At 49.1% G+C, this 25671-nt stretch overlaps 12 protein-coding genes across 12 annotated transcripts; 5 read left to right on the top strand and 7 right to left on the bottom strand.

Annotated features, from left to right (window-relative positions):
• Positions 1–668: 668 nt before the first annotated feature.
• On the bottom strand, positions 669–2444 carry ASPSYDRAFT_163481 (uncharacterized protein; the record flags this gene model as incomplete). Its single annotated transcript, XM_040843168.1, has 4 exons — positions 669–1391; positions 1448–2080; positions 2131–2304; positions 2364–2444. 4 exons carry the CDS (start codon positions 2442–2444, stop codon positions 669–671), a joined length of 1611 nt encoding a protein of 536 aa, XP_040696585.1.
• Positions 2445–5204: 2760 nt separating this feature from the next.
• Positions 5205–6262, top strand: ASPSYDRAFT_82733 (NmrA/HSCARG family protein; the record flags this gene model as incomplete). Its single annotated transcript, XM_040851164.1, has 1 exon — positions 5205–6262. One exon carries the CDS (start codon positions 5205–5207, stop codon positions 6174–6176), a length of 972 nt encoding a protein of 323 aa, XP_040696584.1. The 3' UTR covers positions 6177–6262.
• A 1422-nt stretch (positions 6263–7684) lies between these two features.
• Positions 7685–8272, top strand: ASPSYDRAFT_163841 (glutathione S-transferase family protein; the record flags this gene model as incomplete). Its single annotated transcript, XM_040843200.1, has 1 exon — positions 7685–8272. The coding sequence occupies one exon, from the start codon at positions 7685–7687 to the stop codon at positions 8270–8272; it is 588 nt and encodes a 195-aa protein (XP_040696583.1).
• Positions 8273–9478: 1206 nt separating this feature from the next.
• ASPSYDRAFT_1165135 (glutathione S-transferase family protein) lies at positions 9479–10151 on the top strand (the record flags this gene model as incomplete). Its single annotated transcript, XM_040840158.1, has 1 exon — positions 9479–10151. The coding sequence occupies exon 1, from the start codon at positions 9501–9503 to the stop codon at positions 10149–10151; it is 651 nt and encodes a 216-aa protein (XP_040696582.1). The 5' UTR covers positions 9479–9500.
• A 959-nt stretch (positions 10152–11110) lies between these two features.
• Positions 11111–13663, top strand: ASPSYDRAFT_213311 (Zn(II)2Cys6 transcription factor domain-containing protein). Its single transcript, XM_040844066.1, has 2 exons — positions 11111–11993; positions 12048–13663. The coding sequence occupies exons 1-2, from the start codon at positions 11343–11345 to the stop codon at positions 13299–13301; spliced, it is 1905 nt and encodes a 634-aa protein (XP_040696581.1). The 5' UTR covers positions 11111–11342; the 3' UTR covers positions 13302–13663.
• Positions 13664–13776: 113 nt separating this feature from the next.
• On the bottom strand, positions 13777–14475 carry ASPSYDRAFT_36872 (uncharacterized protein; the record flags this gene model as incomplete). Its single annotated transcript, XM_040845483.1, has 3 exons — positions 13777–13837; positions 14090–14354; positions 14424–14475. 3 exons carry the CDS (start codon positions 14473–14475, stop codon positions 13777–13779), a joined length of 378 nt encoding a protein of 125 aa, XP_040696580.1.
• A 771-nt stretch (positions 14476–15246) lies between these two features.
• Positions 15247–17110, bottom strand: ASPSYDRAFT_51457 (uncharacterized protein). Its single transcript, XM_040848295.1, has 2 exons — positions 16828–17110; positions 15247–16776 (listed from the first exon to the last, which is right to left on the bottom strand). Exons 1-2 carry the CDS (start codon positions 17030–17032, stop codon positions 15473–15475), a joined length of 1509 nt encoding a protein of 502 aa, XP_040696579.1. The 5' UTR covers positions 17033–17110; the 3' UTR covers positions 15247–15472.
• A 772-nt stretch (positions 17111–17882) lies between these two features.
• ASPSYDRAFT_103364 (GATA-type transcription factor) lies at positions 17883–18071 on the bottom strand (the record flags this gene model as incomplete). The annotated part of the gene is made up of 1 exon (XM_040839781.1): positions 17883–18071. A coding segment is annotated over one exon (189 nt), but the record flags the coding sequence as incomplete, so codon positions are not given.
• A 1018-nt stretch (positions 18072–19089) lies between these two features.
• ASPSYDRAFT_163562 (uncharacterized protein) lies at positions 19090–20964 on the bottom strand (the record flags this gene model as incomplete). Its single annotated transcript, XM_040843180.1, has 7 exons — positions 19090–19166; positions 19224–19294; positions 19319–19424; positions 19474–20272; positions 20330–20494; positions 20554–20730; positions 20788–20964. The coding sequence occupies 7 exons, from the start codon at positions 20962–20964 to the stop codon at positions 19090–19092; spliced, it is 1572 nt and encodes a 523-aa protein (XP_040696577.1).
• An 86-nt stretch (positions 20965–21050) lies between these two features.
• Positions 21051–21985, bottom strand: ASPSYDRAFT_51455 (uracil phosphoribosyltransferase). The gene is made up of 2 exons (XM_040848294.1): positions 21543–21985; positions 21051–21471 (listed from the first exon to the last, which is right to left on the bottom strand). Exons 1-2 carry the CDS (start codon positions 21944–21946, stop codon positions 21276–21278), a joined length of 600 nt encoding a protein of 199 aa, XP_040696576.1. The 5' UTR covers positions 21947–21985; the 3' UTR covers positions 21051–21275.
• Positions 21986–22240: 255 nt separating this feature from the next.
• Positions 22241–23846, top strand: ASPSYDRAFT_73350 (URC4/urg3 family protein). Its single transcript, XM_040850705.1, has 4 exons — positions 22241–22447; positions 22498–22822; positions 22893–23066; positions 23119–23846. Exons 1-4 carry the CDS (start codon positions 22295–22297, stop codon positions 23757–23759), a joined length of 1293 nt encoding a protein of 430 aa, XP_040696575.1. The 5' UTR covers positions 22241–22294; the 3' UTR covers positions 23760–23846.
• A 231-nt stretch (positions 23847–24077) lies between these two features.
• On the bottom strand, positions 24078–25495 carry ASPSYDRAFT_213297 (uracil phosphoribosyltransferase). Its single transcript, XM_040844065.1, has 5 exons — positions 25125–25495; positions 24918–25065; positions 24752–24852; positions 24468–24672; positions 24078–24415 (listed from the first exon to the last, which is right to left on the bottom strand). Exons 1-5 carry the CDS (start codon positions 25336–25338, stop codon positions 24358–24360), a joined length of 726 nt encoding a protein of 241 aa, XP_040696574.1. The 5' UTR covers positions 25339–25495; the 3' UTR covers positions 24078–24357.
• Positions 25496–25671: the final 176 nt, after the last annotated feature.

Here is a 25671-nt window from a genome sequence, read left to right as displayed (position 1 = left end):
AAAGCAGCAACAGGTAAGTACTAAAACAGAAAGGAAAGGCTATCAAGTATCAACCCTCCTAGAAAATCAAGTACATATGTACAGCCTTCATTTTTTTTTCCTTTGCTTGTTGCATTGGTAGACCGTATCTTCATATTTACTGGGAACCTAACCAATTTATGTGACAGCCGCAGCGGTAGGTAGGCCTAGCCTGGTATAAACAAGCTAAATAGTTAGTCTCTGAAAAATCTGAGTAAGAACCTATATAAGATACTAATTTCCGGGAGCTCTTTTCCACTTGCAAGAAGTTCCGTCTTTTACTGCAGTTTATTGCCTTGGTCTGCGTGGGGTTGAACATAAGCCTTCTCTGGAAATATCCCATCCAAGCCTGCGGCGTTCATGGGAATTGTTATAGCTGAAAATATTTTTTTTTACTCCTAGAGAGTTGGTTAATCATGGACACAACATTCCACATTCTGTTTATCACTAGGAGAATGACCACTATTCTCTCCGGTTGGACATTAACTAGACTGGTGGTTCGCTTCCTTGATGTTATCGATTTGGCCCTCGTTGTGCTCTTTAACATTTTTATAGCGATTACAAACCCGTCGTCCTCCGAATAAAAGCGGTCCAAACGTCTGTTTAACGTTTCCTCACAGTGATACTGCTAGCATGGGGCACCATACAATTCAGGCACCTTGCTTTTCCTCAACATACTCGGCGCCAATCTCCTTCACACTGTCAGTATGACCATCAATGCCCTTCTCCGCTTCGTAAGTCACCCTAGCCACATGCTCGCCAATCTCCAACGGACTCAGCCCCTGCCTCCGCAAGTTGTCCAAGTTCCGCGCGTGCTCGGCATGCTCGCGCCTCTCCTCCTCGCTCATCTCAGGACCTAGGAACGTAAACAGAATCATCCACGCCCAGACCGCTCCCATGAAGATGGCAATCACTCGTCCATAATCGAACCGCTCAGTGCATTCACCTGCAGCCGTGCATTTCGGCGGCAGCGGGTAGCGTTCGCCGATTACACTTTGGATCGTCGACGAGGCGGACGACGCTAGGTTTCCGAGCTGGTAGGTTAGGCCGACGGCTGTGCTGCGAAGGGCTGGCGGTGCGAGTTCCGTTAGGTGGATGGGCATGGGACCCCAGACACCCATGACGAAGAACTGCATGAAGAACGCGCACGCGACGAGGCTCATGCCGCGGGGGAGAATGTATGCGGGGATTAAAGCGCCGCCGATGATGCAGCCGACTATCATGGTGAGACGGCGACCGGCGAATGTAGAGATGTAGCCCAGTATAGTCCCGCCGATGATGGCGCCGACCTGCCCGATGCAGGAGACAATGGTCGTTTGGATCGGGTCTAAGTTGACTTGGTTCTTGAGGAATGTTGGGTAGAAGTCTTGCGACTACGGAATGCATTGTTAGGATTCATGCTTTTGTGGCTGGGGATTATCAAGCTTACCCCGTGCGAAATACTATTCCATCCGGTCATCAGGAAGATGAGGTAAATAAAGATGACCCAATACTCCTTGATGCCTGCCCATGATTCCTTAAACCAAGCTCTCAAGCCTCCAGCACGGACCTCGGCATCACCACCATGCCCTTCCTGACCATCGGCTTGCCTTTCTAGTTTAAGCCTTGCCTCGCGCTCAGCAGCCATGATCTGGAAGTTATCCGTCTCTGGCAGGTACCAACGATACGCGATGATAAGCAACGGTGGACCAGCACCGAACCAGAAGAGCGAGCGCCAGCCGTGGGTAGTTGTGGGGACGAGCGCGCGGTAAAATATAGCAGCCAGGAGATACCCGAATCCATAGCCCAGCTCAAAGAAACCGGACAAGACACCGCGCGCGTCGTACGGCAAGTCCTCAAGGGCTGTCGCAGCAGCAGGGCCGAAGAGACCGCCCATGGCGATGCCGTACAGTGACCGGACTCCCAGGAATTGGGACATGTTATTGCAGAAGCCAGAGCCTAATTCGAGGACAACGAACAGAGCAAGATTGATGATCATAGGCCATTTCCGGCCATAGCGGTCGCTCACAACGCCGAAGATGAGTGCACCGGCGGAACGGAGCATCAGCGTGACGGTCATGCCCTAGCGAAGGTTAGTCTAGATATGTAAGAGCGAGAGTACGGAATCCCTACCCAAGTGACGTCCGAGTTGCTCACGCCAAAATCTGTCGCAATTTCCGTGACCGTCAAGGAGACGGTGAAGAAATCAAACGCGTCCCAGGTCCAGCCGAGGAAGCCCACGAAAAACAGGTGCCATTGTCTGGAGTTGACCTCACGGAGGATCTCGATCGGGTTGCGGAATTGAGGCTACATAGTGAATAGTCAGTCTTTTAGCTTCCAGGACTTCCAGGTCTTCCAGCACATACCCTCGGAGGCTTCAAGGACGTTGTCCGAGTGAGCAGATAGTGGAGGATCTGCCTGGGGGAGTAAAACCAACCCCCTTCCATCGGCGGGATTCTCATTTTGGCGGGGGATGCGTCTCAACTCGAGGCGTTGCAGCAGAATGACAAGAAGTGAAACGGTAAAAAAAAAAGTCGAAAAAAGTCGAGTTTCGACTGACATTGCTTTTGTAGTGCAGTGAATGCATTGTGGAACCCTTGCCGTCTCCAGACTTCCCCGCGCGGAGATCACACCCGGCTTAACTCGATACGTCAGCGATCGGCGGACGACTGGTTGGCAGTTTAGTCTGATTGGTTGACTGTGTAGTAATGAGTGTAGTAATCGGAGTGCCTGACTGGCTGGCTGGCACCAAGCTCCACCGAGACTGGTTAAGGCCTGCACTGCCTCCTCTAGCCAGAGTCTAAACCGTCTCGGCACGAAGCTAACGGCAAAACCCCGCGAAATGGACCAAGCAACGGGGGACGGACTGGCCAGAATTGCCGGTCGATGACACCCCCCGCAGCAAATTCTTTCGGTCTGCCATCTCATACCCGACTGTTTTCTCGGCCGCGCTCCGGGTGAGACAGGGTCAAGTCACTTTTCTCGGCCGAACTCCGTATAACACAGGGAAATCAGATTGAGCTCACTCACCCTTTCCCCTTGCATTTCTATCGAACATCCCCGGGATATTGCATACACTCCACCCCACTGTTCTCCTCGACAGTGGTATGACAAGCACGATTAAATGACGTTCGTCCGCCTCCAAGACAACGTGTGATTTTTCCTGGTGAGCATCGGACCTACTTGTTAATATCTCACAATAGAGAGTGTCCCCTGGTCTCCGGCAAACAGAGATACAGGGTTTGAGTGGCTAAGAAGCACAATTAGGCAGATAAGGCCACATCACCTAGTAGAGGAATACTACTACATCACAACGCTAAATGACGCTAAATCGAACGCCCAAAACGGCTACACTCGATGCTAGTTTAGGTGTTTATTTTACCAAGTTCTTAGTTGTCTCTTTTATTATGTGATTAATGTTGAATATTCCTAATATTTGCTGCTGAATTGCTCCCGGAGCCCTCCCTAAGCTGTCCTTGAGTGATTATAGCTACCCAGGGATCAGTTCTTCCTACTCAGGGTACTCTGGGTAGATAATCAGGAACGTTATCAGCGTCTCTATTCTCTGGCGTCTGATTGTAACCGCTTGTATAAATGTTGAAAGGATCTCCACGTCAAGTTATTTTGGAGATAGTCCATGTTTTTATGATATATAAATAGCCGATGCTCCAACTTTTTTTTTTTCTTTTTTTTTTTTTTGGGTCAAGATATTTATTAACCCTCTCTTTCAGCTTAATATCGCTCTGCCTTTGGTTTGATCGCTTGCTTCCGTCTCCTTGTTCTATTTGATTATGCGACATCAATCCTCTTCGGTTCTCTCCATCTGCCGATCAGTCACCTAATTTTTCATGCCATTTCTATAAGCACTTCTGACACCTTCTTCTTTCTCTCTTAATAGTTATTTTTTCCGATTTATTTCTTACTCTCGGTAGGCTAGATATATCAATCCTTGACTCTATTGTCACCAGATAGGCCAAGAAGCCTAGTCTCGAGTAATACCGCCGACGCTGTCAGTAATTGCAGGCCGGCATTATCCAAAAGCGATATGTAACTTCGACCAGAAATAACATTATATATATGAAAAGATGATGGAAAAGGTGAGAACGTTCCTTTATCTGAAACTTATCTAAGCTTACAACCCAGGCACTGTAATTACTTGGGAGAAAAGCCACTTTACTTCCTTATTTCAGTACGGAAAGAAGACATTGTGATATTGCTGGAGTGGGTACTTGACAACTCAAACATTAAGAAGTTCAGCAGCCTGCATGGTAATCTAGAGTTTATAGGAAGCAGCATGGCTTTTGGACGAGTAATTTTCATTTACCCCCAGACACGAGCATAGTGAGCTCGGATCAACTCAAACTAAAAATAAATAGACAAGGCTCTATCAGGATACGAACAATTGGAAGTTCAACCTAAGGAGATTCCCAAAACGCATTCCTGAGGGACATAGTAAAGCCTAGTGGCGCCCTCTAATTCATTTGCGTTGCACTTGTCTCGTTTATATCGCCTTACTCGCTAGTCAATCCATCTGAGTGGTGTAGACCGCTACTTACAAATCAATCTCGCCCTGGGCCGTTCAATCTACGTCCTTCGCAATCAAGCGCCCAAGAAACTCAGAACGGACGTCACTCAATAGCCCTCAAGCGTGCTCTATGTTAAATAACCCATCGTACCCACTATTAGATAAAGCTTCTAATAAAGCTATCCGATGTAGGAAGTAGAGAGAACCCTTATCTGAGTCGCTAAGCGACACAGGCGAGCTAAGCGAGGCGTGGCGAAATCGGACTTTACTATGTCGGATGATATGCTGGGTAGAACAGTCAGGTTCCCTTCACTTCGAAAAACAAATTGAACTATACAGCCTAGCTATTCCTTGATCATGAAAACGCAATGACGCGCGCGCACTTTCTTCGCTCAAGTTGGCACCTTAAACGAAAGTGCCGACTTTAGCGATTTTGCCGAGCGTGTACATATCCCAATACCATGGATACATGAAAACGTCATCCTTTACAAAGCGATGTCTTAAGTGCCCTATTCCCGTGCGTTCTAGAACCTAAAGGCTCGCTTTATCGTGATTTCATTTCCTATTTAACAGAACTGTCCCTTTCAAAGATTGCCAGCCTTCCGGTATAAGCTTTTTCTAAGGCGGCATTGTTGCTATATCCACCGCAAAGATCGACCAAGACAATAATTTCGGGGTACACATGGCGTCGAAACGGGTAGTGGCAGTGATTGGCGCAACAGGAAACCAGGGTGGCTCTTTTGTTGACCATCTGCTAGCGTATGACACTGGGCACTATGTCGTTAGAGCAGTGACGCGAAATCCCGACACTGAGGCAGCCAAAGACCTAGTGACTCGTGGTGTCCAGGTCGTACAGGCCGACCTGGACGACGTCTTATCGCTGACCAAGGCTTTCGAGGGGTCTTACGCGATTTTTGCTGTGACTGATTTTTGGACATTGGCTGAGCATCTGGGGGTGGAGGAGGCTGCAGCTCGCGAGACACGACAAGGGAGAAACTTGGCCGATGCAGCTGAAGCCACTGGAGAATCTTTGGGTCACTACATTTGGTCAACACTAGTGGACACAGCGCGCGTTAGCGATGGCCACTTCGTCGTGCCGCACTACGAATCAAAGGCTGCAGTGGCCCGCTATATCGAGTCGAAACCGGAGCTATGTTCCAGGACAACCTTCCTATGGTGCTCTTACTATGCGAGCAACCTGACACGCGACTATCTCAGGCCCGTATTTATCCCGAGCGCAGGGAAGTACGTGCAGATGCAAGCTGTTCCCGAGGACACGCCGATGGCCCTCATGGGAGATACGCGAGCGAACTTGGGTGCCTTTGCCGTAGCAATTCTGGAGCAGCCCCAAATGACCCGTGGCGGAAAGGTAGTCTTTGCATATATCGAGAAGACAACACTGGGTGGAATCTTGGAATCGTGGGCAAAAGCTCACGGCGTGAAGGCTCAATATATACAAATCCCAAGCGAGTCCTACTTTCGCTTGTTTCAGGGTCAGGTGGAGGAGATGCACGTTGGAATGGGGTTCTGGGATTATGCACGGAATAAATCATGGGTTCCGAAGCAGGGACTTTTGACGTACCATGATCTTGGTATCGACACCTCGAGGCTGATGAGTGTTGAAGCCTCATTCGGTCAATTGCCCTTACAATAATCGTGCAGTCTTCATTCATGGCTCACACCAGAATGAAACCGATGTTTTTTCTTTACTTACCGTTTTTCCCCTTTTCCTTTCTCGAGCATGCAAGATAGAAATACGACAGAGTGTGAAGGAAATTCCACATTTTTCATGCATTTTCCTGCTCTATCAGATAGCCTCCATTCCGTTGCCCAAGTAACTAGTAGGACGCTCCGACAGAATCCCATCCGAAACCATCACTAATGGTGGTCACTGCACTCGTTAAATAGAGGCTATGTGTACTGGATCCGTTCAGAATATTGGCGTCCACACTAGCTTCGTCGAAAGATAATGATTCCAAACAGATCCCGCCATTTCGATAACTGGAATAGGCAGCTATTAGAGAAGCATATCACCCCGAGGTGCATATACAGATTTTGCGGCAACTTTCAAAACCTTGAGCAAGTTCTTCATGTGGCCATCCGCCCCAAGACTGTCTCGATGGCCGTCTGAAACTGCCAATCTAGTTCCGCACTCTGGCTTACTTGCGACAAGAATACCCCCAAGTCGGGTCGCAGGCAGTCGATAAAAGCTGGAGGCATGGCTCCAACCAACAGAACGCAGTTGTATTGCCATTCTTCATCATTGCCCTGGAGCACTTTTCGAATTGGGACCATGAAGTGATTTGGAGCAGTTTCAATAAGTCTTTGTATAGCTTTTGCGATCGGCCAGTTTGTATCTTGATACCATTCTAATACTTCACTAGTGTGTGGTGCCCAAATTGTCGGCCCTGTTTGAACCAAGTACTCCACCGCTTCAATGTCATACTTGTTTTGAGGCAGGCGACAGGTCTGTGCAAGTGCAATCATTTTTTGTTTCGTAGATTCTTCTGCTAGGTGGTCGTAGAAAAGTCAGGATATTGCGAGTTCGCGAAGACAATCCCCACTTCGGTTTTCTTTTTTTTGCTAATAAAAAAAGAAAACGAAAGAGAAACAAACCACACAATTTAAACGAAAAAGCCGAGTTAAGCGAAGGAGGCGAAGGAGAACGTACATTCCCCTACCTTGCATGAGGATTACCAAGCCAACGTTGTCTCACTGGGTCGTCTTGGGCGAACCCTAAAGCGGAAATTGGCAGGAATACCTCATACATTACCCAAGTTGTCTATCCACTTGCTCAGCTGGTGCGGAGTAGTCGTCGACACAAGAAGCGATCGTCGAGCAATTTCCGCTAGGCTAGCCTAAAGCTCGGGGCAGTGTTGGGGTGGCATTTGTATGCGATACGATTTACGGCAAGGGTCCACGGCTAACTGTTATAACGACTTAAGTCGAACAGTAGTGGTAGGGTCAGCTATTTAAGTAGGAGATTCAGCAAAGCTTTCGTTCGGTGTAAAATTCACCGAACTTACATATGCAATCCTTCCTCTTTCCAAAATATTCTTCCGCCTACCTACTCTCGGCTTTTCTTCTATCCTTTCGGTTCAAAGTATGTCAGAAAGAAACGACCCTGTTTTGAAGCTTTGGTACTCGCCCGGGGCTTGTTCCATGGCGCCTCAAGTCATTCTACTGGAACTGGGACTCGAATTCGAGACTGCTCTCGCACAAGTTGGCAATTTCGGGACCGAATTTCTGGATGTGAATCCCAAGGGTCGTGTACCTGTATTGGCGATCGATAGCGAAATCATAACTGAGATGCCGGCGATCCTAACAGCAATTTCGCTCCTCAGACCCGATCAACACCTATTGGGAAGAAATGATCTAGAAACTGCACGGGTCTATGAGTGGCTGAACTATCTCTCGGGAACGTTCCATGGCCAGGGGTATGGAGCCCTATGGCGACCGGAGAGATTCGTCAACGACCCGAACTTGTACCGTCAAATCCAAGAGAAGGGTATGCAAACCATCAAGCAATGCTACGATCTGATTGAAAGCAAGCTAGGATCGGACAAGCGCCCCTTTGCAGTTGGGAACTCGTTCACCGTTGTTGACCCATTTCTTCTTGTACTCTTTTTATGGGGAGAAAGAATAAAGATCAACATGACCACTGAATATCCCGTTTTCACAAAGTGGGCTCACACGCTATTGAAGAGGGAATCTGTTTGCCGAGCTCGTGATCTTCATTTCAAATTGTAGTGCGGGACTGAGCTGAGTGCTGTGGACAAGACAGCTGGTTCGAAGTTCTGCTTTTTACAAAAGTCAGGGAAAAGATGCTACTGTCGTTCACAGTGATATGGTATTATATGCAGAATTAAAGCGATCATGGCCCAAATCGTCAGCAGAAGCATAAGCTCGCTAGGAATCAGAACAGTCTGTAGTGGTAAAAAACTCAGTAACAAACTTATGATTTGGAGATATTCAAACTACTTCGTGGTATCAATACCGAGAAGAATATTTTAGATTAAAATTTTGCCTCATATGAAGTCGAACGAGGTATAGAGCCTGGATTGCCCGCCGGTCAATGAGTAGAACCACATCAGAGGCAAGGACTATTGAAGTATCCTGTGGTTTAAAGCAACACAGGACATGTAAATTCCATGAAAACCGGCAGATCACCGGTTGTGAAGACTGACGATTCTACCGCAAACAAGTCAGGAACTGTATTTTCGTATCACTACCTGCTAAGGCAGAGAATTATTCTTCAGAGATAACTCTATGCGCTCAGAAAGTCCCTTAACGCGTCTTCTCGGTTCAAAGGGATCATGTCTATTGATTATATGAATGTAGACCTTCTGCAAACCTCTGTGGTCATTCAATATAGTGGCCATTAAACCGATGGAGCATGTCAGGCTGCAGGTGTCGCAGTCTACCTGGAAGTTAAGCTGCAACGCAACACCTAAATATTTCTTGTGCCTTGGAGACCATGTTTCGATAAAGTCTCACGGACTGGACTTGGGAAAGGAATCAGTTTTCGCTTCTCGATGCAAACTGTCTATTGCGCACGGGAACTCTCATTCGATGCGCTAAGATAATCTAGTCGCTTCACTCGCTTGACTCGCAGAAAGTTTTGATCTGCAAGCACTTCTCAGCTCGCGCGCTGAGCCCTTGTTGACTTGGCAGAAATAGCTATTTACATACCTGCGTGGTCCATGGTACGACGTTCTTCTTTACGGCTTGCTCCCTTTAAAAGATACTCGTGTTCCATTATTGTGATCCAGGCAGAGCCAAGTTAATTTCATTCTTTTCCAAGAAGACAAAAGAGATTTGTGTCAGAGCTAAGGGAAGCAAGTGCCGGAGTATACGGTATATGATATTCTGTACGATCTAGGCACCAGGTATGTATGCGTTTGCCTGTTTTGAACATGTTTTTCGATTCCAGTTCAATTTTGTTTGGTGGTTGTTAAAACAAGTAAAGATATTCAAAATGACGTCCCCGACCAAGAAACAACATGCCACCTTCTTCTACTCCCCCGGGGCGTGTTCGTTCGTTCCGTATACTGCGATTTGTGAAGCCGGTATCGAAGTCGAACTAGTCTTGGCAAAGGTTGGACAAATGGATGAAGAATTCTCGAAGATCAACCCAAAACGCAGAGTCCCGGCGCTGGCTATTGGTGACTTTGTCGTCACAGAGATGGCTGCTGTTCTTACTGCTGTCGCATCCCTGGCGCCAGAGCACCATTTTCTTGGTAAGACCACGGAAGAGACGATAAGAGTCTATGAATGGTTGAATTACCTTTCGACAGTGGCGCATAATCAAGCTATGGCTCAAATTTGGCGTACGGAAAGATTTACCGACGATATCTCTACCTATTCTGCCATCAAAGCGAAAGGTCGGAAAGTGATTCATGAGGTCTACGTGTACATTGAAGAAAGGCTGGGTAGTAGAGGTGGAAAAGAGTATATCGTGGGTGACTCGTTCACCGTGGCTGATCCTTTTCTGGTTGTCGTGTATCTATGTTCGCGGAAGTTGGGTTTTGATATGCAGGGCAAGTTTCCCATTTTCACTGCTTATGCTGAAGGGCAATTGAGTAAAGCCTCATTCCATCAGTCTGCCCAAGTCCATGGTTTCCGGTGATGGGACTGCAAAGCATTCGAAGGGCAAGACTTAAAGGTCCTGTGGCAAGTCAACATCACTTGAAGAGTCGGTAGCCTAATCTTACATTTTTTGATGCGTGGTAAAACCTGAATGACTTTCCGAACCTCTCACTAGGGTCTCTGAAATCTGCATCTTCGTCGAAGTTCAAGTCACATCGTATCTTCTAGAGAAACAAAAAAATCCAAGTATGCTATCTTCCGCTCCGCAGTCAACGCACCGGGTTGTCTCACCTTTGGTCAAAGCTCCCCCGGGAGGGACCGCCGATAGGAAATAGTGCTGCATCGGAAGAAGCGATAAGAATCTTTTTGATAGTTTTTCTCATAGTGGCCTCCCTTAGTATAGCTATAGTTCCCTTCACTGCTGGATTGAGATAAGTTTACTTGTCTATATTTAAAGAGAGTAGAGAAGTAATATATAGAATATAGCCTATATTATCAGGTTTTCCTCTAAATACTAAGTCCTTGGTAATATCAGGGACTATTATATGTTTAATCTAGTAGTAGTATTTAATTAACAGATTCTGGACCTTTCTTAATAGTCTTTAAACGCACAGGTTGTAACCTATATTTAATACTATGAGAGCGATAGCACTGCCGACGACACCAGTAACGCCGGTAATAAAAACCAATCCTCTAGCCATCGCGTGATAAAAATCTTTTTGCTTATCAAGACAGCATGGCACTGCGGTGTCCCGCACATATATGTACGTCGCGGGCGAGATGGCCCCGGATGTTGTTATCGTCGTCTCAATCGTTTGATTACAATAAGCCAAGTAACAGTGGCTACTAAATACTAAGTCTGTGGTTAAAATGGGCATCGTCACTGTACAGTTAGGACGGTAAGTCATGAAGCGAGATAGACGAGATAAGCGAGATCGTCGATAACCGGAAAGGGGATGATCCACAGGTCGTCCACAGCTTGACATGGACCTGTTATACATTTGGGCAAGCAAACAGAGGGCTCTACCGAGCATGGGCGAAAAGTAATCCTTGTGACCACTCCTCGTTCGCAGAAGGGAATGTAATAGAGTTCCCCGCGATTACTGATTTCCCGGTCCCGTCCAATCTTGCGCTGGGGAGCTGGCTCACCCCGACTTCTCCGCAGCCCAGCCCACTCCCAGGCTAGGTTTATGACGAGAGACGCGACAGTCAAAGCACGGTAGCCTGCGAAATGCCTGAGAGAAAGAGAAGAAGGACAGGCTGCCTGACATGTCGCGCCCGGCGAGTAAAGTGCGATGAGAGAAAACCAAATTGCCAGCGTTGCGAGACTGCCAATTTTGAGTGCGCGGGTTATGCTGAGAGGCGGAGACCAAATCTCCGCGAAAGAAAACAAAACCCAGTAACGACCGAAACCACGGGCGAGGATTCTTACGGCTCTTCAATAACCAGTCCGACCTTAGCTGGGCAACCGAGCTTTCGTCAAGACGGATTACCATTAGTAGCTCTACCGGTCAACCCACGTTCATTTCAGCGTCCTCACTTGCGGGCACGAGACGTGCTCGGTTATCATCAGTATCTATACCGGACTTTATCAATACTTTTCCCCCCCAGTAGCTTTCATTTTTGGAGAGATTTTCTATGCGAATCAGCATGGGAGTCCGAATGGGCATTCGATGCTATCATCGCCCTTGGCTCCATCCACCGCGCTACTTTGTTATCATCGCAAGAAAACGCCAACGACCGAGATCGTGGGCTTGACATCAAAATTATTGCAATCCGAACGTATATCAGAGCACTTGAAGGGCTATCGGGAGAGCTGTCCCAAACGCAGGGGCCTACACCGCTGGCGGTGGGGGTGTTGATACTTATGGCCTATATCGAAGTATGTATCGCGATCAATCTGTCTATACAATATAAGGCTGATAGCGAATGATAGTGTTTTTCTGGAAATAAACCAGCCGCTATTCGTCTCACCCAGATTATTCATCATTACTCCCAAACGTTACAGTCGAGTGGTAATCGCTCAATTACCGATTCTATATCTCCAATTGAATCCTCTCTCCGAGATCTGGAACTCATATGTCGCATTATACGTCCTTTTCCAAGTCCACTGGAGCCGAATGCATCCTCAAACAATGATAGACTGACTATCAATCTTCCTTTTTCTTTTTTCCAAACGACCGCAAATTCTTCGCCCGCGATACTTCATCAATTACTTGAATTCAGCTCCACAGACCTTGATTTGAAACACCTTGTATGGTGTGCATATGCCGCTCACTACGAATCTGTACGAAAAGAAAAGATTTCAGCCTTTTTGCGAAGTCTCGATAATTGGAAAGAATGCAATTTTGCAGTTTTCGAGAACTCTGAGACACAGAACTCTTTCTCAGAGTCTCTAGACCAATATTTATTTCCGCCCCCTCGCTACGAGAAAATCACTCGGAGTATTTGTCTGCCTCTCGCACTGTACAGCTTTTACAGGGCGCGTCTTCTCTGGGCATTATGTCTTTTAGGGGATGAGGATGGCAAATTGGAACGAGATGTATATTTCCATATCTACCAGCTTCTGCGGTATGTTAGAACAGCCCTGGAAAAATCTTTGGAGTCTTTATCCGACGACACTGTGCCAAGTGAAAACTTAAGAATTGGCTTTTTGCCATTACTGTACCTCGCTGGGCGTTGCTGTCCAAACTCAAATTGGCTTCGTTGGATCATTCAGGAGATTGGGAATGTTGGAAATGAGGGTCTTTTTAACAGTCAAGCATTTGCGACAACCCTGAGCGTCCTTTGTCAACTCGAGGAATCTACAATGCGAGCTTCCAATTTGCCCTTTGAATGCCAGCGATTTGCAACACCACGTCTGCGAATGATCGCCCTTCTTATCCCCGATATTGATGGCCGAAGTTTTGAAGCATACTTTGCACGCCCTCGGGAGTCACTTACTGAGACTGAAAGGACATTCGTTCTCTTCAGGATTGCTCGTTGGTCAAGCATACCCGAGGAAGCAGCGCCTGTCATTCAAGACCTTTCTGTACATCGGAAGACCTTCTCTAGAGATTGGCTTTTGGCACAGCCACTTGTGCAGAAATGGTTGGATTGGAACTGTGGCACGGAGTTCAATTTCGACCAAGTGATTCGAGATCACATCATTGGGAATCGCCGTTTGCTTGAAGTCGGAACGGAGAGTTGAGAGATCTTCACTGATGTATCGTTCTTCAACTACTATCAAATAATTGGTCTTGTCTCGATGCAATCAATGATCTTTTGCTACCATAGCAAGAAGGAGTTGTTTTACCGACCCCGACTTTGAGATATGGAATTCCCACCCCTCCGATTAATGCAGTAATTGCCTGATGGGTGCAATGATATGCTATCACTATAGCATTTTCTTTTTCGGCTAAAAGTTGAGAAGTGGCTACTCTTGTTGGGAAATCTGAGTATCATGACTTTATTCGACCGACTCAATTAAAGCAACAATATCTCAACAAACTCAATTGCTAAAATGCATTAAAAATCTATCTCACAAAATGAGTAACTCCAGACCTAGCGGCTCTTCTAAATACTGCTATCCAGCAGCTAGTTTCTCTTAATTCTCCAGAGCACCCCGTTCCACGATAGTAATTCCCACTGCAGGATCCCATTACTAGTAATTATTGATAAAGATGTCATGTTGCTCCTGGATCAAGGTCTTGAGGGCCATCAGGCGCAGGATTAACTTTTTGTGAACTGAACAAATACAGAATATCATAAATCACCTGGCGAATAAACACCAAGAACTACCATTTTGCTTGAAATCATCTGTGCTATATCAATTGAATTCAATGCAACAAGTCTTCAAGTACAGGTGTCGATTGTCAATTGTTCATTACCCCACCGAGTCCCCACTGGCATAAGATTCTGTCCAACCTCGCAAGGACAGTCTCAGCCGAATAGACCTGAACAGAAAAACACCGCCGCTAGACAATGGGAGGCGCTCACACAGAACACCCGCCCATGCCCTCATCCCAATCCTTGGTCAGACACACCGCTCCGGACGCTGGCACGCTACATCCAACGCCATCCAAGCACGTAATGGGTATGTCGTCCGAGCCGGGTCTTCTACCGGTCTTCTTGAGATAGCACCACGCTTGACCCTCGCCCCATTGGACTTCAGTGGGGATTCCGTCTCGTCCACCATCGGTCGGTGTGCACGCGCCAGTGCACTTGTTGTTGTAGCATGAGTAGGTTTCCGTAAACGCCGAAACTAGACCGGTTATCCCCTTGGTTAGCTGCTGAGGTAGGGGCTGATGGGTTGGTTATGGCTGCGACTCACCCATGTTGAGGCCTCCGGCGGCCAGGGCAAGGATTCCAAGGTTGAGCTTCATCTTGTGAGATTCGTCGACGGAGAAGAAAGTTATCGGCGTGATGCGAGTCTTGAACTTGAGAAGTTGTGGATGGTTAGGAATATCGGAGGGAGCACAGCTGATATTTATAACCTCCAAGCCCACGGCAAACATTCCACAACCAGAAGGGGGTTACGTATCTACTATGGCATTCAAGACAGCTAGAGAGTTGATCAACAGTCTGTTCCCTGCTATCTGCCTTGGTGATGTCTGACAAGTTCTCGTATACATCTAGCCTTATCCGTCGAATCCGACGATCACTACGAATCAGACCCCGTGGCTTGGGGGTTAATTAGTTGGCTTGGCGCAGGCCCTGCAGCAGTGCAGGCTATTTGGCCCCAGTGGAGATTTCTCCCCCTCAAATATGATCATATCGCAGGTGACCCGAATTCGTAGCCGCTGCTGTGATAATCGAGGGGCGGAATCTTGCTACGGGGCCATTAATCCTCCGTTTGGCCCCATTCCAAGAGAGTATAGACCACAGTCACCAATGGATGAGGAGACAGAATGGTGCATTGCTTCATTCAGATAGTTTCATTGGTACCTACAAAATCTCTAGCAAAAAGGCAATATTGTCGACAGTGGTGTAACAACGGAAAAAGTGAGGAACCTGAGTTCGGCCGCTGCCGAATCTTGCAATAGCCTACCTTGTCCTACACCTATCAAAAGCGAGCTGCCGAAATACGGAGTAAGGGTCTGACCTGGGCCCTAGCATCTGGTGGAGCTATGAAGGAAGAATAACCCTGTCCTTTGCGCCTGGATAAGCATCGTAGATTCCTGATTAGGAAGCTCGTTATGAGCACTAGCTTGGCTACAGCGGGTATCTTGTGGAGCTGGTGAGATTGCCCCAGTCGGCCATGGCTGAATTCTCCATTGATACTGAGGAATAGTGTATGCCCAAAGGCTGCTACAGAACTACCGTACCCAACAGGTGTCTGATTAGAAGCTATTCGAAAATGCCTCATATAAAGAAGAACCTTTACGATACGCCGCCAACAGCATTCATCCGAGTCATGGCGAGTCTCTTCCTTGCAATCCTAGGGGGATCTAAAATACCCTGGGACTGGCGGAAGACCTCGTCTATCTCTTCCAGCGAGAGGCCCGTGGTCTCCGGGAAGCAAAGATACACCACTCCCGCAATAGCCGCGTTGATGACCGCGTAGACAATGTAATAGCGGTAGCCGATGTTATTGAATGCAACAGGCGTCACCTCCACAACCAGGAAGTTGGACAGCCAGAGAACCGAGTTGGCGAGCCCGCCAACCGCCGCGCGGAGATGCAGCGGCGAGACCTCGGCCGAGTAGAGAAGCGGCAGGCCCAGGAACCCAATCGGGTAAATCAGGTTGTATAGGTATAGGAAGACCGCTGCGGCGATGAGCGCCGGCTGGCTATCCTGGTAGGCAGTGGTGGCGGCGAGGACAGCCATGCAGATGGCCATGCCGATTGCGCTGGACAGCATCAGCTGGCGGCGCCCGGCGCGCTCGATCAGCCAGAACGCGACCATCCCACCGATGACCTGGCAGGAGGTCATGGCCGCAGCGAGAATTCGCGCATTTGTCGCGCCAAAGGCCAGCTTTTCCTGGAAGATCGCCGTCGCGTAAAAGGTGATCATGTTGACGCCGGAGACTTGGAAAAACATCTGTGCAGCAACAGCGATGAGGGTTCGATGCAAGGCCCGTGAGGGGCCCACGGAAAATATATCCCAGAGGCTTCCAGTGCGCGCAATGTGGAATGACTGCTGGATTTCATCTACCATCGCTGTGACCTGTGGCGACTCCACTGGATGATTCTCCAGGGCGCCCAGGGCCACGCGAGCTTCCTGTTCGCGGTCTCTCTTGATCAGCCAACGTGGCGACTCTGGCAACGTGAAAATGAAGGCAACGACAACAAGTAAGAAGACAATCTGGAGTGCGAAAGGTACCCTCCACGAGGCCGAGCTACTACCAATGAAATAGAACCCTAGGTCAATCCACAGCGCGATGGCGATGCCGCCACCGATGAAGATGCCCTCAGTCACAACATGCGCTCCACGCTTGGCGACCTTGGATATCTCAGACTGCCAGACGGGAATGGTAGCTGTGCAGCCTCCTGTGCCCAGCCCGAGGACTAGCCTCGAGACGATGAACTGCGCCAGGGAAAAGGACGAGGACATCAGGATCGCCCCAATGATAGTGATACAGGCAGCTATGAGAATAACAAGCCGTCGGCCAAGAACGTCACCTAGCCAAACGCAGGATAGAGAGCCGATACTGGCCCCAACAGTAAGCAGAGCAAGTGCAGTTCCTACAATCAAAGTCAGAATCAGGACTGCAACCATCCCAATGGCCAACTAGCCTTGTACCAGCGAGTTCTTATGTTGTACGGCGCCCTCGGTGTTCAACGTGTCCATCTGGGGAAACGTCGCAACGAAGGATGGGGAGGTCAACACGCCTCCAGCGACAGAAAGGTTGTAGCCGTAGCAGAGCATAGCGGGCGTGACGACAAGCAGGATGGTCGCTCTATTGAGCGACGGGCCTCGTAGGCCCAAGAATTGCTTCATGATTGCGACAGGCCGAGAGCAGAGAATGCAACCGTCTACTCCGGAGCAGTTCCAACTCTTTGGCGGGCGCAATCAAATTGCAGACTGTGGGCCCTAACTTATAAGCCGACAAGCGTCGTTTAGCCGAGGACCAGGCGATCTATACGAGACTATCGTGCAGCCTTTTATCGTTATCGTTATCGTTATCACGATAATGGTATCTTATCAGCCCGGCATCTGTTATCGGAGAATATGCTGGTGCTCAATACGCATAAGCAACGAGTAATGAAGTATTTGCATAGCAAATCAAGAGCCAATATGTAGAAAACAAGACTAAGAACATAACAAGTACATGGTAGTACAAAAGCCCTCATAACATCTCGAACAGCTGCCGAGAACAAGAGAAACTGAAATGACATGGCTTTGTTGCAGATTACAAAGTCATCGTCAGCCATTCCCATTTGTGACCTGCGCCTTGCCTGCCATGAATACTACTGCTCTGCTGGGCCGAATTTGCAGCTGCCAGGTCTGGTACCATCATGACCGGTGGGCTGGAAGCAGAACCCAGCACGCTGATGCCATTTCCCTGGTCTCTCCCCGGTTCCTTCACCAACTCGGACTGAAAGATTGTCGGCTTTTCGTGACTGGCAGTTCGGTCGGTGCTCGCTCCCATCCTAGCTCCCGTAGTCAGAGCTGCAGTAGCGCCAACAACAGCCGATTTCTTATTTTGTATGTCACTATTCGGAACACCCGCAGTACATTGCGGAAGCCTGGAGCGACTGTTCCTTCGCCCCCTTTTCGACGTAGACACATGCTCTACGGAGCCCCGTCGCAGAGACGTCTGGGTTGCACGCCCGGTCCGGGCAGCTAGGTTATTAGTGCCATTACGATTACGCCGTCTGATAACGTCCGTCTTCATGGACAGAGGTCGTAGGCGGCCATGTAGTTTGTAGAACAGAGCACAAGCGTTGCACAGCGTGTGGCCGTCGTGATGGTGGCGCCAGAGAGAGGTGTTTTGAGTAGAACAGTTGGCACACCTGATCGAGGTGCTGCTCTGCCCAGTATGTCCAGGATCCTCAGCTCTTGCAGCATCCATGGAATCAGATTTCGGTAATGTTTCGGAAGACATGCCGGGCGAGGTTCTAGCTCCCTGGCGTGTTGGTTGGGTGCTATCTAATATTGACGACGAGCGAGGAATTTTATGACGCCGTGGGTTCTTTTCACGGTTGCCGTCTTCAAGTCCGTCACCATTATTCCACCCGTGGTCCATGTCCATTGTGTCATCCTGGTCAAGGGCGCTATCTTCGCGACTCCGACCGTGTAGCGTTGGTGATAACTGAAAGCGGCCGGAGGACTGCGCAGTCCATGATATGTCAATGCTTAAATCGTCAGCTTCCTCTGCAGAGAGGCCCGGGCTCACGCACAAGCCAGCCGTCTCGAGGAGAGCATTTTCATCATCGTGGCTAGGACCACCAAGGAAGGTCAATGAGCCAGCGCAGGGTGAGGACACCGCGAAATCGATGAGTGAATCAAGAGCCTGGGGCATGTCGTCTTGCGGTAATTGTGGTAGAGAGGTAGCACTGCGTGGGTTTATTGTCGGTAGCGAGAAACTGGGATGACCCTGACTATACTCTTCATGGCTCACATCATTGCGTGTAGACAGCAGAGGTGACTGGCGTGTTGTAAAGTGGGACGACCACTGAGCCAATTCAGAAGTATCCTCTGGGAGATATCCTGTCTGCGACAAGAAGTCAGAACAGTTTGTAATTGAAAGCAGGCTATTGCAATTCGTAAAGGGGGCTTCCGCTATCGCCCGATGTTTATCTGGTGAGAGGGTGTAGCTGTCGGTGGTTTTGGAATCGAATACTTTGCCACTCATGGCGAGACACGAAGTTGGAGACTTTGCGGCAGTTCTGCAGCACGTAGCAGCCTGCGTCGTATTTATATCTGGCGCTCAGTCCCCGCAGATTACCGTAAAGTCTGTTTCCCCGCATTCCTGAGCCAATAGATGTATTAATACAGTTTAACTGACAAACTACTCCATAAGTATTCGAACTACCGGCCAGTCATCAACACAGCTACTCAACCCATTTGGACGACACGGTCTTGGTGGCCGTGTAGAATGGCCAGTGTGACTTTCCTGGAGCAGGCCGGTCTTGCCAGAGCCGAATCTTAGCCTGGAGCGTCTCTATATTACAGAATGTATGCTCACCTCCTAAGAAAGAGTCCTTGTTACTCGTTCGGACAGCAGTACCGTACGGTGCTGGGAAATGAGCCCATGATCTTGAGGGTCATCACTGTCATGACTCACCAACTAACGGGATATTCACTCCAACCTGTCCTACATTGACGCGGCGTTGGAACGTGTGGGCGTTTTTACCACTAGAGGTGAAAATCGTACAGCTATGGCCATCTGCACAGAATGTATTAGTACCCCAAATTCTACCTGGCGCGAGTCTCACATTTATTGTCATTGATCAATTGGATGGCCTCGTCCAGATCCCCAACCTGCATGCAGATGAGCACCGGGCCAAATATCTGCGTCTGGTAGCACTCCATATAGGTTTCGATTCCCATCAGAACAGTCGGGCCCAGGAAATTTGCACGGGGATAGTCCGGGACGTGTGCATTGCGCCCATCCAGCAGAAGCATGGCGCCCTCCTCGACAGCACGCCCAATAATGCCGACGACCTTGTCCTTTGCCGCCCGATCAATGAGCGGCCCAATCTGGGCTTCCTCGTCGTCGCCATACCCTAAAACCATGGACTCCGCCAATTCGATCAGTTTCGGTATCCATTCGCGCGTGCTGCCCACGAAGACGGCAACGTTGAGGCCCATGCATCGTTGGCCCGCGGCGCCAAATGCACTACCCGCGATCGCAAAGAGCGTTGGCATCATACCAGCATCTTCTAGAATGACTCCATGGTTCTTGCCTCCACATTCTGCCTGGACCCGTTTCCCGGAGCTCTGCGCCAGGTCGTGCACCTGCTTCGCGGCGGACTCGGACCCTACGAAATTGACGGCCTTGACCTCTGGCTGCGTTACAAGCAACTGGGCCACGGCCGCGGTTCCCTGGATAATGTTGAAAACTCCCGGTGGGAATCTGGCCTTGATTACCGCCTCTGCCAGAAGCCATGATACCGATGGCGTCTTCTCCGATGGTTTCAGAACAACCGTGTTACCGGTGATGAGGGCATACGGCGTTGACCACAGGGGGATCATGAACGGATAACTAAACGGGGTGATTGAGACGCAAACGCCCTAATAAGCTCCTTGGTCAGTTCCTTGCGGTCAGGCGAGCTAATCTGGGATACCCACCAATGGCTCGTAAACAGTCTGAAGTATCGTAGGATCGGAACCGATGTACGCACCAGCCATCTCTGGGCCAATAGAGCAGGCAGCATAGATGGAGTCAAGGCCACGGAAGACCTCTGAATCCGCCTCTGCGGGTATTTTGCCTACTTCGCGGCGCAGGCAAGCCGACTATCGGAACCCATTGGTTAGACTTGAAGGGNGCGGTTGTATTACTGTGTGGTGGCAACACATACAATCGCAGGAGCCATCTCCTTTAGGGTACCACCAAACTTCAAGAGATAGTCCCGTCGTTCAAAGAGCCCCAGGTTTTCCCAGTCCGGCTGCGCCGCCTGGGCAGCATTGACGGCATGTTGGATCTCTTGCGGAGTGCTATCCGGAACCCTCGAGCCAAGAGTTTGCGTTGCCTACTTGAATATCAACGGGATATATACAGCCTATACAGCACGATTGTCCGGACTTACCGGATCGAGAATGGTCGTCCAATCTTTCGACTTGGACATCATAAGTGTGTTGTTGATGAAAAGATGCGCCACCTTTGGATGTGCGTGCCCTCTTGAGGCATGGCCTGGGACATTTGGTCGAGCGCCGCCTGTGAACTCATTACTAGTAGTATCTCTTGACGGCAGTGTGTCATTCATGGTAGTAGGCGGCGCGAACCACCGTGAATTGGAATTCATGGTTCAGCATTTCCTGCACTTACAAGAGTGGGGGCGTTGGAGTTGAGGGGCGAACAGATTGCAGTTTTATAGGTAACTAAAGATAACTAAGATAACTAAACTTAACTACGCATTACATAACGTTTACTGGAGTTTTGCGGGGTATTCGTATCACCGGCAAGAATGCCTACTCCTGGAATAAACTCAGTAGCCTGGATAGTTATTTCCAAGTATACTATCTACCCTAGATAGTACCCAGGAGCCTTGCCATCTTATTATTGTAACCGCCATGTTCATTCCAGCGCGGTCCCAAAAAGACGATCCCCAATGTCGCCCACGCCTGGTTTGATGTAGCCCTTCTTATCCAGTTCTTGATCAGTCGCGCCAACAATAATCTCTGTGCCTTCTGGCCACGCCCCGGCAACGTTGGCGAGACCCTCTTTACTGCCCAGCAACGAGAGCAGCGTGATGTGCTCAACACCCCAGTCCCTAGTAGAGAAAAAATAAAACCATTAGTTAAATTGCTCTCGAGTTTCTCTCGGAGTCTGGATCTCAACTACTTGAGGATGTTGGTAGCCGCCTTCGCGGTACCGCCAGTAGCTACCAGCGGGTCGAGGATATAGGCCCTTTTAATGCGCGGGCTCTTTAAAGGGAGCTTATTGTAGTATTCGACGGGACGAAGCGACTCCTTTTCCCGGAAGAGACCCAGGTGGTGAACAACGACATCGGCGTCTTCAGGCAGAGCGGCGAGAAATGGATCCGCCATTGCGAGGCCCGATCGAAGGATGACAATGACGGCGATCTGCTCGCCTGGGCAAGGCGGCTTCAGAGCATATGGTGTTAATGCAGTGGTCAATTCGCGAACGAGCCGGCGCACGACCGCGGGTTTCAGCGACTCGTTACGCAGCTTGGAAATGATCCGGGATGCTTCCGCGTCGTTGACCACTCTCAGATTTGACGTCATTTCGAAGCTGTTAGGCTGGATAGTGAAGGTAGATGCAGAGTAAATCGAGGACACAGGTGGATTCTAAAGCATTATATGGCCCCATTGACGCCATTGTCCTGCTGCTGCCCTCTTCAACATACTGTCGATAAGGAGGCGATAATACCTGCCCTGGATCTTATCGAGCTTATCGTTATCGCCTTATCATCTTATCACCTTTATCGCACTTATCGTCCTTATCTCGCCTGGGAATAATATCACCTATATAGCAGAGTACGCTGGCTGAGTGTACAAACTCGCCGAAAAATTGATAGAAGACGAACAAGTCCAAGTAACACTATTCTTCGTTTTTGTGCTGCCCTATCCGGAATGGCCGACATTGAATATTTGAAGAGTCTCCAGGCGGTCCGAGAACGGGCCCAGCTGGTCCTGCAAGCCGCCTGCAAGGACGAACTCAGTCATTTCCACTACAATGCTTCGAAAATGCCAAAGGTGGCGGAATTCGTCACCGGCATTATTACTGTATGTACAGATCAGAAAATTGCAGACCCATGGCTAATGACTCGGCGCAGCGGGATTTTGGCCCGGACAAGTTCGATAGAATTCCCCCTCACGGTCGATGGCAACACTTTGATATTGGAAACGTGCCCAGGGTTGACCGTCTCACTGAGGAATGGCAAGGCACTGGATGCGATAAGCTTGAAGTCACACGCCGTCTGGTTGATCTCTTCTTTGTCTCTGTTCTACTGGACGCTGGCGCTGGGGACGTGTGGAAGTTCACTGAGCCCGGTACTGGTAAAGCATACGGAAGAAGTGAAGGAATCGCGGTCGCATCCATGTATATGATGAAAGCTGGTGCTTTTTCCAGCCAAACAGAAAACCTTCTTCGGGTTGATGGTGAGAAGTCTCTTGTTTATATATATATATATACAGTACCCGAACTGTTAACACGGACTGCTTTAATTAGGACATGGTCTGGCTGCTTTGACAACCGACACATTCAGGAAGCATTTTCAGATCAGCGCAGAGAATCCAATTCTCAGTGACACATCGCGTGTCAACCTGCTAAACAGCGTCGGTTCGTCTCTATTGGCGCTGCCGAAATTCTTCGGTCAGGACGGCCGGCCAGGACAGCTCGTTGGTGAGTTCTCTACCCATGCGCTCAAAGTAATTCTCTCTGACTGGATCTCTAGACTACCTGCTTCAAACCCGAAACGAGTCAGAACAATTGGACTTTGACATTTTGTGGTCCGTTCTGCAGGAACTCCTCCTGCCCGCCTGGCCTAAAGACCGGACTCAAGTAGCAGGGGTTCCGGTGGGAGATGCCTGGCCGCTCCAAGTTCTTGAGAGGGTTAATACCAATCAGACGGGTCGAAGTGAGGCGCTTCACATACAGCCGTTCCATAAGCTGACCCAATGGTTGGCATATTCTATTACAGTGCCTTTCCTGCGGGTTCTAGGGCTGGAGTGGAAGAATGTGGAACGGGCGACCGGGCTGCCAGAATACCGCAATGGCGGCTTGTTTATTGACCTCGGGGTTCTCGAACTAAGGGACCAGACATTGAAGCAAGGGCTAGCTTCCTCAAACCAAGATATCCCGAGCTTTGCAGCCAGCAGTGATGTCATCGTGGAATGGCGAGCAATGACAGTCGCTTTACTCGACGAGCTTCACAAGCTAGTCAGTGAGGGCCTTGGACGTCAGGGTATTAGACTGAGTCTTCCACAGATGCTGGAAGCTGGGACCTGGAAAGGAGGCCGGGAGCTCGCTGCGCAGTTGCGCCCTCAAACCAAGTCCAGTCCTATTCTGATTCAGGGGGACGGGACCCTGTTCTAACAATCATCTGAAGCCTCTATATAGAAGTCCAGATAGTATATACAAGGTTCATGGGAAGAATCAGCTTTAAAACAATCAACTCTGAAGTTAAAAAATTGTTATTTCCCTTATAAGCCAAACTCATCCGCTGGCCATTGCCATTCACTAGCTGTAACAGTTACAGGCCAGCTCCCAGCAGCACTGGGCTCGGAATTATATTTGTATTGACAAACTCGAAGGACGCGTAGATCTGTCATATGCTTTGATTGCCGTTTACTAGAGGACACTTGGCAGCAGATACTACAGAATACCATAACATTGCACCTTTTGGATGACCATCGGGGTATTGAGATACGTTAAATTATAAGTAAGGCTCAACGGCGTAGACCGCATCTCTAATCATAGCTATGTGAGGATAATAGTTCCGCGCTGAGGGAACTGTCCAAGCAGCATCTGACCAAGGAACCAGAAGATAGATGGCTTCGATGCTCGTACATTGGTTGTGATGACTAGGTAGCTATGAGAATCGAGGTTATTTAAACAAATATGAACCGCGCTATCTTGACCTCGTCTTCGCGGACATTTACGTCCATTGTGCATTTCCAAATCGACAACACTCTCAGCCCTCTGTCCCGTAGAATCTGTCGCCGAAGTCACCTAAGCCAGGATCGATATGTCTGACCCTAATTAGTATCTTTCAGCGTAATGGGGCTCTGCCTCACTACTAACTTTCTGGGAGTAAGGTCCTCATCTAGCGCTGCCGTGACTAAACGTATAGACGGAAACCGAGAGAAGACAGTCCGGACCCCGCGTTGTGATGCTAGGACGTTGACGAAGATGATGTTCTCTTCAGGAACGCCGCGAGCTTTAATGACTTCGATTGCTGTGCATGCTGAGCCACCAGTTGCCAACATTGGCTCCAGGATCAAGACCGCTGTTCAGTAAACCAATTGGGCGTCAGCCAATGGTTCATGACCTTTTCTCGTTGAAATTCAGTTGTAGGGAGAATATACTCTTAGTTTCAATTCCCGAAGGAAGCTTCGAATACAAAAGAGAAGGGAGACATGTGGTCTCGTCACGTTGGATCAATATCTTGCCAAAGCTAAGAGGACCGCTGAATGCCACGGCAGTTAGCCTGTCCTCTATACGAGTATGGAAAGGCGACAACAAGAAACATACGTGTAGCAACGGCGCACGGCATTCTCAAGACTCGCACCAGCCCGGAGTATGCTCACTCCGCAGACAGCTTGGGTCTGCCGGACACCGCGGTACGTGGTGCCCGTGGGGCTAATGACGTTCGTCTTCTCGGTTGGTAGGAGGTCGAGAGCTGCAAAGGCATATGGTCAAACAGGCATCAACCGTTGTCCCACGATAAGGAATGCACACCTGCCCCGACCAGCTGCTCTGCCACCCTTTCCACTACTTCAGCGAATCGTGGAGCCGGAGTGTCGGCGTTACGGAGTATGGTCATCAGAGAGAGAAGATGATTGTGCTGCGGGAGTACAACCACCTGAGAATGGTGGAAATCCTCTCTGCATTTAGGGGAAGCATTCCCATTGGTCTCTGTATGCCAGCTAGCTGGGATGGTTCCGTCGGACATGATGTGGAATTGGTTCGCAGTAGGAGCAAAGTAAGGGCCCGAGAAAAGAGTTGGGTCACGAATAATGATTTAAGTGAGCTGTATTTTATAAGACACCAAACGAGGCATTGTTATGCAAGAATACGCCTCGTAAGAGTGGCGCACTGGCTCTGGCATCCCTGTCGGTCACGCGAACCATCACATTCGAGTCCCTCACGGCCTCAAACCCCGCAATCATTGATAACCTTTCGGCGATGCGGAACCCTGCTAGCGGTTGATAAGAGATTAGATAGTATGCCTGATAAGTAACGTTAACAACTTGGAGCATACCTTGGTTATCACGATAGTGAGCTT

Source organism: Aspergillus sydowii (assembly GCF_001890705.1).
Source record: "Aspergillus sydowii CBS 593.65 unplaced genomic scaffold ASPSYscaffold_18, whole genome shotgun sequence".
Taxonomy (NCBI): Eukaryota; Fungi; Ascomycota; class Eurotiomycetes; order Eurotiales; family Aspergillaceae; genus Aspergillus; species Aspergillus sydowii.
Note: the sequence above shows the minus strand (reverse complement) of the source record. Positions and strands in the feature narration are given on the sequence as shown.